The sequence below is a fragment of the Lithobates pipiens genome, unplaced genomic scaffold, assembly GCF_037356315.1.
Source record: "Lithobates pipiens isolate NorthernLeopardFrog02 unplaced genomic scaffold, aLitPip1_a1.2 Scaffold_8, whole genome shotgun sequence".
NCBI classification, from domain to species: domain Eukaryota; kingdom Metazoa; phylum Chordata; class Amphibia; order Anura; family Ranidae; genus Lithobates; species Lithobates pipiens.
In genome coordinates, this window is record NW_027507903.1 from 508,514,308 (window position 1) to 508,527,787 (window position 13,480).

At 42.6% G+C, this 13,480-nt stretch overlaps 1 protein-coding gene across 2 annotated transcripts in view; it reads left to right on the forward strand.

The window, feature by feature from the left end:
- WNT7B (Wnt family member 7B) overlaps positions 1-13,480 on the forward strand; it is a 223,013-nt gene that overhangs the window by 118,194 nt on the left and 91,339 nt on the right. For both annotated transcript variants that reach the window (XM_077469349.1, XM_077469348.1), the window contains exon 2: positions 7,741-7,967. In XM_077469349.1, the coding sequence (XP_077325475.1) occupies positions 7,741-7,967 (227 nt within the window). The remainder of the gene's footprint in view (positions 1-7,740; positions 7,968-13,480) is intronic.

The following is a 13,480-nucleotide window of genomic DNA, read 5'->3' on the forward strand; positions in this document are numbered from 1 at the left end:
ATTAAAATTTGTTACTAAAGTTTAAATTCTTGATACAAGGAGTTTGAGCTCAAGCTCTGTGAAGATGGTAAGGAAAATGGTGATCTAACTTAAGGAAATTAAGGATTCTGGACAGCTGCACTTCCAAAAATCCTTTTATTGAAGCTTCATATGACAAGTGGTTGACAAATGGAGCAGGGAACAAAGAGGTAGACGCGTTTCGTGCAAATCTTAGCGCTTAGTCATTACCAGTGCAGCCATTACATAGGATGCGAGGGCTAGCACCTGACTAGTGTGTGTGGAAACCAATCAGAGACTCGCTCACCTGGAGTGGCTTTTCTTGTTTCATTAGTGATCTAACTTCTAGAGCAATGGTCTCCAAACTGTGGCCTGTGGACGGAATGCACTCTTTGCTTGTCTTTATATGGCCCTTGGGGCACTATTCCTCCCACTGACACCATCAAGGGGGCACCATTCCACTCACTGACACCAACAGTAGAGAACCATTTCTCTCACTCTCTCACACAGACAATGGGACATTTTTCCATCCACTGACACCAGTGATGGGGCACTATTCCTCCCACTGATATAAACAATTAGGTACTATTCCTCCATGTAATATTAATAATGGGGCACTATTCCTCCTACTGACTACAAGCATTATGTCATTCTTTTTGCCCCCACTGATGTTGGGGCCTTTTCTACTCCCACTGGCCATCCCGACCCCCTAAAGTATGAACAACAGTAAATCGCCTCTTTGTTTAGAAAGTTTGGAGACCCCTGTTCTAGAGCACGGAGATGAGAATTATGGCCTGTTCTATGGCTAATAGGAAGATATATTCAAATCTATTTTTGGAGCACTTAAAGATAAAAAGAAAATAATAAAACATCAAGAAGCACCCAAAACCTGTAGAAACCCCTGACAGAACACTACATATCCTTCACGTGGACTCTTTGACTTTGTAAATTGTCAAAAAAAAAATGCATGGTACAAATGTGAAGCTACACATGGCTAGTCCAAAAAGCTTAAAAACAACCTTATTGCTCCAGCTGAAATGAGAACACTCCACCTCCACCTTTTCTCTGATGCATTTTGCCCCCTGCTGAGGCTTATGCATAGAGGTTATTAAGCTCCAGCAGGAGTGAAAACGCATTAAGCATGGGTGGAGTGTCCTCATTTCTGCTTGATCAATAAAGTTGTTTTACGCTATTCAGACGAGCAATGTAGGGGTTAATTTGAAAACCAATGGAGCAGACAGGAGATCTAGGACAGCTTGCCACCCCTTCTAACAACCCAGTCTTGGGTCTCAAGGTTAGTTTCCAAGCAGTTCTGTGCAGGAAAGCCTGGCTTCATTCTCCCCTTCTTCATCTGCCTTTCTATTTATGCTCGCTCCCCAGTTTCCCCCAGAACCCCAGGTGACACGTGTGACACATGCCACTGGGAGTGTAGTGGACCCTATGTCTACTCTCCTTGTATACTATTACATGAAGAGAAAGGTTTATGGGACTATGAACCCCCTTTCCATTGATTCTTTCACCTATCATGTTATCTAATTTCTGAAGTTATTTTATCATCCTTCTTATGATACAATGCTCCTCAAGTGATATGTCATTGGTGAGAAACGGTTGTGTTTGGTGGATGCATTAAGAATAATGTAGAAGGTGTGGCGTTGACTTATATTATGGTGATATACACTCCTCTGCATCCAATACTGGGATAATCAGGCTAGCTAAGATTCATATTTTTGTAACATTTATACTACCTTTACTTGATATCTAGTAAGTCCAAGTTAAATTTCTCGGATCACAGGTCTCTCTATGATAAAACAGGATGGGCTCTAGAGTAACAATGCCCAGGTCTCCCTGAAAGTCAGCAACAGTCTGATATATGTGGTGTCCATCATTAAGCATAAATCCTGAAGAAGCTATTAACAGTGAAACGCGCTGATTCCATATGCTTATAATATCTAAGACTGACTGTCTAACACTGTATTGGTTTTATACGATATAATTTTATTTTTGATGGCACTTCTTTTTTTTAATGTGATACAATAAAATTATGTTTTTATACTATTGAAGGTTCTATTCTTCCTTACTTGTTGGCACATTTAAAGTCAATTCCCTTGTGGTTGTTGAGGTCCCTTCCTCCTTTTTAGGATGTGGTCCTTCATCTTACAGGGTTGTGGTTTCTTATGATATGTGATATCTACCATGAAAACGTACATTTTTAAGGCTGGGTTCACATGGAGCGGATCCATTGGCGAGACTCTGTTACCTCAGCAGAGCATTGATCCGTTGATCCTTGCTAAGCAGACAGATGACAGGTCCATCTCTGCTCACTGTGCAGGGATGGACCTGTCAGAGCCCCGCTGTCCTCTATGGGGAGATTCTGTCCATTTTCATCCGATCCCATCAGATCCGCTGGACGAAGGGCAAACGTATCGACACCCATCTGTTTTGAGCGGATCTTGTCAGATCGGATGGTAGACAGGTGTCAGTGGACACATCTTCGCTGACATCCGCTTGCCCATAGAAGTCAATGGGTGGCCCGCTCAGATCCACCAGAAAAACAGACAGGTGGATCCGAGCGGGCTGATCGCGTGAAAGGGCCTTCCAACTTTTCATGTCTCAAAATAATGTACACTGTTGTAACTTCTGTCTGAATAAAACAATACATACCTCGTCACTCGCCCGCAATCCCAGTCCCCCCCAGCCCCAGTACATACCAGGATAGAATGTAGAAAGCACGGTAGCTTGGGGTAGACGGTGGGGTCGTCATTCTCCTGCTCCCCGAGCAGTGTCATCTCAGTGTCCGTCTGGTTGCTGGGGGATGGGGACATTGCTGAGCTTGGTTCCACGGAGGAAGGGGTGGATACGAAGTGCCCAGATAGAAGAAGCCAGCTTGTGCCAGTCGATGGAGGGACACCGAGCCCGACCAGTCACCGACGCAGAAGAGCAGAGGACGTTCTGGAGACCGGACAGTGGCTTCTCCTTCTGACCACTTCCTGATTGGCCGGGAGGAGAAGCAGGAAGACAATAGCAAATTTTAATTCACTAATGTCACACAAGTGGGTGGGCTCCGGGCGCAGTGCTCTCTTTTTGAAGCCACCCTTTTTGAAGCCATTAGAGCCTCAGGCTCTAATCATGTGCTTCTAAAAAAAAAAAAACGAAAAAAAAAAAACACCATTGAAATCCATGCGTCCAGAGCCCTGCATATAGATTAGGGGTCCACCAACCCTGCACACCTAATGGAGTGGCCACCACTGATGTTGTAGCTTACAGTCCTGAGATGCTGTGGTTGCATTTGTTTCCTTTTTTCAAACTACAATCATTTTTAGCATACACTTTAATCATATTTAGATACACTTTAAAGTATATGTCTGTGCAAAAAGTGTTGTCAGCCCTGTCCAGTTCTTCCATGCTGAGCTACAGAACTTCTCTCCCCTACGTATCTTCATAACATAGGGGAGTGTTCTTTATTTCACACGGGGAGACAGTCCTGACTTAACTGCTTTTAGCCCCGGTTCACATTGAATGCAGCTTTAAAATCATGCAACTTCATCTAAAATCGCACAATTTCAAAGCCATATGTCAGTGCGACTTCAGGTGCGACTTGGAAGACATTTGCGCAGCTTCATAGATGTCTATGCAAATTGCCCCCGGAAATCTGCAAAAGTAGTGCAGGAACTTCTTTTTAATATTGATGCGGCTCCGCAAAGTTGGAGCCGCACTGTTTTTAGCAGTGCCATTGCCGACAATAGGGTGCGACTTATCAGGCGATTTGACCTGTCAAATCGCCTGATAAGTCACTCTGGTGTGAAGGCACAACATACAGGGATATACAATGTAATACTGACATATAATCACACACATAGGTTGGACTTGTGGACTTGTCTTTTTTCAACCTCACCTACTATGTAACTATGTACAGCTGTTATGACCATGCTTCTTAGGTTCGTTTCTGTGTAATTTTGAGGTCATATTTTTCTTTGATGTTTTACTATGAGACATTTGTGGTAAATTAGGCCCATGTTGACTTTTAAATCTATAGCAGTTTGATACTCCTGTAACTTGACAAAAGACAGTGTAGGTGGCTTTTAAGGACATGGGGGATTAAGCTTCTTCTCAGACTATGTTGTCAGAGCATTATCTTGCACTGCAAATATTACTTGTTTCTTCAGCACCAGACAGAAAACTTTAGTACTTAGAACAAAATGGCCGCCCCCACACCTCTGAAGATGCCATCGAGACAGAGCACCGTAATCTTTATCCCCAGTGCAAAGAGACTAATGACCTAAAATATTTAACTGACAGCAATTTCCAGGTCAGAACTGAAGGGGGCTTAAAAGGTGGCTAAAGGCTTGGACTGGTCAAAGAACGAGAAGTGCAGGAAACAAAATCTGCCTCCACTAAAGTGAAATCCTATTAGTTGGTGTGGGCTAATGCTGTATACCTTTGTACAATTTTTAACAAATTCCTTATGGTGCCCTTGTTCCTCCAACTGCCAGGATCATGTGGCAAGTTTAAGTAGGTCTTAAAATGAAGTTGTTGCTTTTTTTTCAATTTTTAAAACAAACTGTTCTACCAAAGAGGGCTTTCCAGCCTTTCGAGCAAAGCACTGATAGCTGCCATTACCCAATACAATAACAGTTCCCTTATTGGTCACCGCAGAACTTTAACTGGATAGAAGGAGGATTGTTAGCAGGGATTAAAGTGTATGCTTAAAGTATACAGTATGTAAACCATAACAACAATTTGTTGCCTTTGGATCTGTTAAATGTACAGTACCATTAAAAGTGTTGTTATACCTGTTCAATAATTGCAACAGAATACCTATTGATAGTGTGTTATTGATTTAAAGCTGTCCTGTGCACACTTCCTGAATTATCTCAGTTAATATTTTGCATTAGCGCTATAAAAGTTATGACAACAGGAGAGATTCATTAAAGTGGATGTAAACCTGATTCAAGAAATGTGACCGGGGCACATATATCTGCAGTGTTTTCTTATCTCTCTCCCTAAGTTTGGTGTCTTTCTGCTGCTCCGTTCTTCTGTTATCAGGATGCTAACTTCTGTCAAGTTGTCCAACAACCAATATAAAACCAGTCTGAAATTTGTGTCAGGGCGGGTGCTATAAATAGATTAGCAGAGAGCTGGTCTGTTCACAGCACAGTTCTGCACATTCCTTCCTTCCTCTGCCTATGTGGAGAGGGGGTGTGTGCCTTTACTCCAATCAGCTGTCACACAGTGTATGCCAAGACTTTACTCCCAGTGCTGAACAGGAAGAGACATTTTTTTAACACAATGTGCACTTCCTAAAGAATACACCAAGCTGAACACAGCAGATATACCTGTAAAACTTATGTACGAAGATTTGTCTCATCTCTATGTATCATCTGAGGCTGTTCACTTCACTGGGTATATGTAAGTGTTTAAATCAATTTTAATTTAGCAAAAGACAACTGGACAGGGCTGACACCAAAGCTTGCTATTTTAATCCACAGAAAGGGCATTAGGTGTCATTCCACAAGAGGAAATTAGGAGCTAAGTACATTTCTGGCAGATCAACTGGGATTTTTCTGTACTTGTAGGATGTTCAAAGAGATAAACTATGTAAAAATGAACATGCACTAAAGGGATATACTAAATATTTTTTTTATTTTGCCCTGACATGTACTTTTTAATTATGAAAATCAGGTGAACGCCCCCCAGATAAAAAAATAAAAATAAGAGAGACATCCAAATAAGAGTTTTTTGGTCAATAAAGGAAATTATGTGTATCTTGCAGTATCTGTTCTTAAAAAGGAGTTCCGCCTGGGGAAAAAAAATGAAAAGTCAGCAGTTACAAATACTTTAGCTGCTGACTTTTAATTTATGGACACTTACCTATCCAGGGAGCCCACAATATCGGAACCCCAGCCAATTGTCGGATTGGCTGTCTTTCACTGCCACAGCCATCTCTACTAAGGGAAACCGGCAGAGAAGCCTTTCGGGTTTCATGGCCGGTTCCCTACTGTGCATGCGAAAAGCGAGCTGCACTTTCTTATTGGCCCAGCGCGGGAGGAAGGAAAGGGGGACCAAACTTTCCGAGGGATGGCGCCACAGTGCTGTCTCCCGGAAGTGGGGACGGAGACCTGTCAAAAAAAGGTCCCTATTCCCTCCTTCCCCCTGAAAGGTGTAAAATATGGCACCAGAGGGGGGGGGGGGAGCAAATAAGTGGAGCTTCCACTTTTGGGTGAAACTCCGCTTTAAGTGGTGGTTTTTCATTTTAAAAGATTAAAATTGATAACAGGTGCATTTTAAAAATAACTATCCTTTTAAAACACATTCACTCTTGTAATATGTGTAGGCAAATGAAGTACGTTTGTAAGTATGACTTTTTACCTTATCGCTTTCCCCTCATGTCCTTTGGTAGTTGTCATCAAGGTCCTCACCAGTTTAAATTTGCTTCTTCTAAATTTTCATCTTCAGAAATATGCAGGAGGCCTGAGGCTATGAACATACAGAAATATATCAAAGAGCAAAGCTCCCAAATGTCCCAGATGTCCCCCTTGTCCATGCCACCTAATCTTTTGGAGGGATTCATATTTTTGTCTTGATATCATTAACATGTTCCTTCTAATCATGTTCAAATATTCACAACTATGAAAGGATCCCTTCTTAAGTTTGCTAAAATTTGCCTGGCAAGCATTGGCTGGGATGGGTTAAGATAAAGTAATGCAGAGGATGTCACTTTTTATGTTATGGTTCTTGGTATAGAAAGTGAATATGACTGTTGTGGGGTCCATAGGCACAAAGGGCCCAGAGCTGACTACACAATCATTTGTGCAGTTAGAAAAATATTATGTTTAATACATTTGGATAATATTAATGTATATACCGGTTGAAACTCTATAGAATAGCTCTGAAAACAATTCTGATTTTTGTATTACTAGCAGAACTGTATTAGAGATTATAGAGACAGATTATAGAGACATAGAGATATTAGAGACATAGAGATTATAGAGACAGAGGCCCCTTAATATTTTATTTATTTATTTTTTATATTATTTTATAATTATTATTTTTAGATAGATAGATAGATAGATAGATGATAGATAGATAGATAGATAGATAGATAGATAGATAGATAGATAGATAATAGATAGATAGATAGATAGATAGATAGATAGATAGATAGATAGATAGATAGATGGATAGATAATAGATAGATAGATAGATAGATAGATAGATAGATAGATAGATAGATAGATAGATAATAGATAGATAGATAGATAGATAGATGGATAGATAATAGATAGATAGATAGATAGATAGATAGATAGATAGATAGATAGATGGATAGATAATAGATAGATAGATAGATAGATAGATAGATAGATAGATAGATAGATAGATAGATAGATAGATAGATTTAAATGATACAAAAACATATCTTTAAAAAAAATCTAAGAGATTTTGCAACATAGCCACATTTGAATTTTTTTGCTGTATATTATAATATATTATATATATATATTGTTTAATTTATAGTGTCCTCTAATATTTATAACTTAAACAAACTAGTCATGAACTCGAACATAGTCCATGTTCAAACATAGCATAGGATAAAAAGATACATGTGTAGCGGTAACTTGAAAATACTAATTAAAAGATTTTTTGTGATTTTTATAATTGTGTACATTTTTTAAATTTCTTGTTTATATGCCTTTTGGACAGAATTTGCCTTTGTTTTTGTTATATCTTTTTATTTCTTTCTAGAGCTTTGTCATCCGTGGTGGCTTTGGGAGCAAACATCATCTGCAACAAGATTCCAGGGTTGGCGCCTCGGCAAAGAGCCATCTGCGAGAGCCGCCCGGATGCTATTATAGTTATTGGAGAAGGGGCACAGATGGGGATCAATGAATGCCAGTATCAGTTCCGCTACTCCCGATGGAACTGCTCAGCACTCGGAGAGAGGACAGTATTTGGACAAGAGCTACGAGTAGGTAAGCAGTTTATTACCTATGTGGAAGGAATAGCAGAAATGTATTAATTTTGTTTTATCAAAACTGGCATCAGTCAAGTTGGTTCTATTTTTTGCTTTGGTGTATAGTTGCACTGCCTTCTAAATGATTGCAAGTGTAACAGGTGTAAGCTGTAAAAACAGAAGTTGACTAAATGGAGTTCATTGAATAGGCTGATTGTTGATGTGAACCCGTCATTGAGGCTGGAATTGATAATGTTCCAGAGGGGAATGTTTCAAAAGATGTCTGCTGGTACCTTATGGGCCCATTCATACTACATGCCTTGGGCTGCATTACTTAGTGCAGGCCCAATGCAATGACAAATGTCAAATCCATTGTTTCCAATATGCCAAATTCACGTCAATGTGCTGTGTTGGCATGAACTGGGTAACAGTAGAACATGCTGCATTTAAACACAGTGCAAAGTGCTACTACAAGTCATAATGTATTACAATGCATGGTAAGTATAACAATAAAGTATTTTATCTCCTGCTGTGAAAAAAAATGTATGCACAGCATAGTGGTGGGCATCCAGCTTCAATGGTCAACAAATCCTCATATATCATTTGTGTGGGCATGATGCTGTTGGTTGCTTTAGTGCCCCATTGGATAGCAGGATGGTAGAGTGGCATGAGCTGAGGGCTGTCTTGTAGGTGTTTTGTGATGCCTGATTTTATGAACTAGTCTGTTAGTTTTAATGAGACATTTACTTTTACCCATAAGCTTAAAGTGTAAGTTCACCTTTACAGAAAAATCTGTAAGGTGAACTTACATAGGACCCCCTCCTCACCCCCCCCCCCCCAACCCATAGTCCCGCTGACCTTATGCACAGCGATCTCCCATTCTGAGACTCGGTATAGCTGCGTCAGGGGTCTGGGGCTTAGTAATCCCCTCAGCATTCACACGTCTTCTTCCCTGCTAACAGGACAGGCTATGCATGTTCTGATTGGTTGGCACCGCCCATGTGACAGCGGCAATCAATTAGAGTGCTCCGAAACATCCCTCTTAATGGGAGGCCCTGGACCCCTGACACGGCTATACCAGGGCTCAGAACAGGAGATCGCCGCAGTCCAGGTCAGCGGGACTGAGGGGGGAGGGGTGAGGAGGGGGTCCTGTGTAAGTTCAGATTCTTTCAATGAAAGGTGAACTTACCCTTTAAGGTCTCATGCACACTGGATGTTTTTATAGCTGCTGTTTTTGTCTTCAGATGTTTTTTTTCTGCAGTCAATAAACTCCCCAGCATGTTATCCTATGTGTCCGTGCACACATAGGCTGTAAACAGCCGTTTTTGGCTGGAGCGTTTTTCTAGCCGAAAAACCTCCCAGAACTAGTGGGTTTTGAGAGGAGAGTTTCAGCTGTAAGGCTCTGTTCACATCTAGGCGAATGGGGACAACAATTGCGGTAAAAACATGCAAATAGAATCACAGAATGCCAGAAGCTCATGTACTTCTTTTGGGCGACAGATGTCCCGTGATTCTGTTTGCGAGTTTTTACTGTGATTGTCGCCCAAAGAATCACAGGAAAATCGCACCGTGTTTGGGGCGCTATTGAAATCGGCGGGCAACACACCAGAAACGCACGGGCTTCCAGCGAATTGCGAATCGTTGGCAGAATCGCAAGCAAATTCCGCCCGCAATTCAGAACACAGAGATGTGAACAGAGCCTTACTGAAAAAAATGGCAAAAAACACTGAAAAGTCGGCATTTATCAGCTTTCGTGGGCCATAAACTTTTATGGAAGTATAGTTTTACTTAAAAAAGCTAACAAACACTACAGCTAAAAAACACCAAAAAACACTACTACAAAAAAAACGCAGAAAAACTCACTCTACAGCTACAGCTTTCTACAGCTAACGTTACTGGCTTTTTTATAATGTCCTTAACCACTTTCAGACCGGACCATTTTGCTGGTAAATGACCAGAGGTCTTTTTACACTTTGGCACTGCGCTGCTTTAACTGGTAATTGCGCGGTCATGCAATGTTGTACCCAAACAAAATTTGCGTCCTTTTCTTCCCACAAATAGAGATTTCTTTTGATGGTATTTGATTGCCTCTGCGATTTTTATTTTTTGCAATATAAACGTAAAAAGACCGCAAATTTTGAAAAAAAATGATATTTTCTACTTTTTGTTATTAGAAAAATCCAATAAACTCAATTTTAGTCATACATTTAGGCCAAAATGTATTCAGCCACATGTCTTTGGTAAAAAAAAAGTCAATAATTGTATATTTATTGGTTTGCGCAAAAGTTGTCACATCTACAAACTAAGGTACGTTTTCTGGAATTTACGCAGCTTTTAGTTTACGACTGCCTATCTCATTTCTTGAGGTGCTAAAATGGCAGGGCAGTACAAAACCCCCCCAAATGACCCCATTTTGGAAAGTAGACCCCCTAAGGAAATTGATAAGAGGCATGTTGAGCCCATTGAATATTTTATTTTTTTGCCTCAAGCGATTGAATAATGACAAAAAAAAAAATTTTTTTTTTTTTTACACAAAGTTGTCACTAAATGATATATTGCTCACACATGCTATGGGCGTATGTGAAATGACACCCCAAAATAAATTCTGCTGCTTCTCCTGAGTATGGGGATACCACATATGTGGGACTTTTTGGGAGCCTAGCCGCGTACGGGGCCCCGAAAACCAAGCACCGCCTTCAGGCTTTCTAAGGGCGTAAATTTTTGAGTTCACTTCTCACTACCTATTACAGTTTTGAAGGCCATAAAATGCCAAGATGGCACAAAACCCCCACAAATGACCCCATTTTAGAAAGTAGACACCCCAAGCTATTTGCTGAGAGGCATGTTGAGTTCATGGAATATTTTATATTTTGCCACAAGTTGCGGGAAAATTACAAACTTTTTTTTTTTTTTTTTTTTTTAACAAAGTTGTCACTAAATGATATATTGCTCATGCATGCCATGGGCATATGTGAAATGACACCCCAAAATAAATTCTGCTGCTTCTCCTGAGTACGGGGATACCACATATGTGGGACTTTTTGGGAGCCTAGCCGCGTACGGGGCCCCGAAAACCAAGCACCGCCTTCAGGCTTTCTAAGGGCGTAAATTTTTGAGTTCACTTCTCACTACCTATTACAGTTTTGAAGGCCATAAAATGCCAAGATGGCACAAAACCCCCACAAATGACCCCATTTTAGAAAGTAGACACCCCAAGCTATTTGCTGAGAGGCATGTTGAGTCCATGGAATATTTTATATTTTGCCACAAGTTGCGGGAAAATTACAAACTTTTTTTTTTTTTTTTTTTTTTTCACAAAGTTGTCACTAAATGATATATTGCTCACGCATGCCATGGGCATATGTGAAATGACACCCCAAAATAAATTCTGCTGCTTCTCCTGAGTATGGGGATACCACATATGTGGGACTTTTTGGGAGCCTAGCCGCGTACGGGGCCCCGAAAACCAAGCACCGCCTTCAGGCTTTCTAAGGGCATTACAGTTTTGAAGGCCATAAAATGCCAAGATGGCACAAACCCCCCCCAAATGACCCCATTTTGGAAAGTAGACACCCCTAAATTTAGGGGTACACTAGTGAGACTAGGTAATAAATGGCGGGTGCCCTGAAACTATAAAAAAATAACTAACCAACCAGCGTCACCTGTAACAGTTATATGGTGATCACTGGTGAAAGGGTTAACTAGGGGGCAATTAGGGGGCTTTATGCGGTAGTATATGGGGGTCCCTGGCGCTATAAAAAGCTGCAGCGAACCTAAATACCTACCTGCCTAACTAGCGTCACCTGTGACACTAATACAGCGATCAGAAAAACGATCGCTTATTAGGCTGGGTTCACACTGGAGCGATGCGAGAACGCCACGAATGCGCGGCGGGTTCCCGCATCGCATGCCTCCCGGCGGCAGTTCACACTGCCCTATGCGAACTGCTGGGAGTGTCAGTGAAATGTTACTGACACCCCCAGATCAGTTCGCATATCGCAGTGCGATCTGCAAACTCGGATCGCATGGTGTGAACACCCATGCGATCCGATTCTGCTGCGGGCCAAAAAAAGGGTCCCGTGCGAATTTGCGGCGGGTGCGGCGGGTGCGGCGAATGGCTGAACTCGAATCGCACAGAGATCGGATGTGATTTGCACTGCAGTGCGGTGCGAATCACATCCGTTCTCATAAACCGCTGCAATGTGAACCCAGCCTTAGTGACACTGGCGACGGGGGGTGATCACGGGGTTAAACCTTTATTGGGGGGGTTAGGGGGGTACCTTAGAACTAAAGGGGGCTAACCCTAACTGCCCTAACAGTTATTAGTCACAAATGACACCCGCCGGGTGATCAGGGGGTTAAACCTTTATTAGGTAATAAATGGCGGGTGCCCTGAAACTATAAAAAAATAACTAACCAACCAGCGTCACCTGTAACAGTTATATGGTGATCACTGGTGAAAGGGTTAACTAGGGGGCAATCAGGGGGCTTTATGCGGTAGTATATGGGGGTCCCTGGCGCTATAAAAAGCTGCGGCGAACCTAAATACCTACCTGCCTAACTAGCGTCACCTGTGACACTAATACGGCGATCAGAAAAATGATCGCTTATTAGGCTGGGTTCACACTGGAGCGATGCGGAAACGCCGCAAATCCGCGGCGGGTTCCCGCATCGCATGCCTCCCGGCGGCAGTTCACACTGCCCTATGCGAACTGCTGGGAGTGTCAGTGAAATGTTACTGACACCCCCAGATCAGTTCGCATATCGCAGTGCGATCTGCAAACTCGGATCGCATGGTGTGAACACCCATGCGATCCGATTCTGCTGCGGGCCAAAAAAAGGGTCCCGTGCGAATTTGCGGCGGGTGCGGCGGGTGTGGCGGGTGCGGCGGGTGCGGCGAATGGCTGAACTCGAATCGCACAGAGATCGGATGTGATTTGCACTGCAGTGCGGTGCGAATCACATTCGTTCTCATAAACCGCTGCAATGTGAACCCAGCCTTAGTGACACTGGCGACGGGGGGTGATCACGGGGTTAAACCTTTATTGGGGGGGTTAGGGGGGTACATTAGAACTAAAGGGGGCTAACTCTAACTGCCCTAACAGTTATTACAGTCACAAATGACACCAATGCAAAAAAAAAAAAAAAAAAATGACATTGGTGTCACTGTGACTGGGGGGCAGGGGTAATTGGGGGGGTGATCGGGGGGTAAAGGGGGGGTGTGAGTGTGCCTGGCATGTTCTACTGTGTGTGTAGAGTGTTGGTGCAACTTACTGATCCGCTCTCCTCCGTGTCGGAACGAAAAATACCGACACGGAGGAGAGAATACATCACTTCCTCTCCTGTGTTTACATTACAGGAGAGGAAGTGATGTCACCGGGGATTTCTATTCGTCGGGAGCGATCGCGAGGGGGTGGCCATGAATGAATGGCCGTCCCCTCGTCCGGGATCGCTCCCGAACGAATACCGACCGCCGCAGGCACCGGGCGGGGGCCCGATCGGGCCCCCGACCCGCGGGAGGCAAGGGACGTA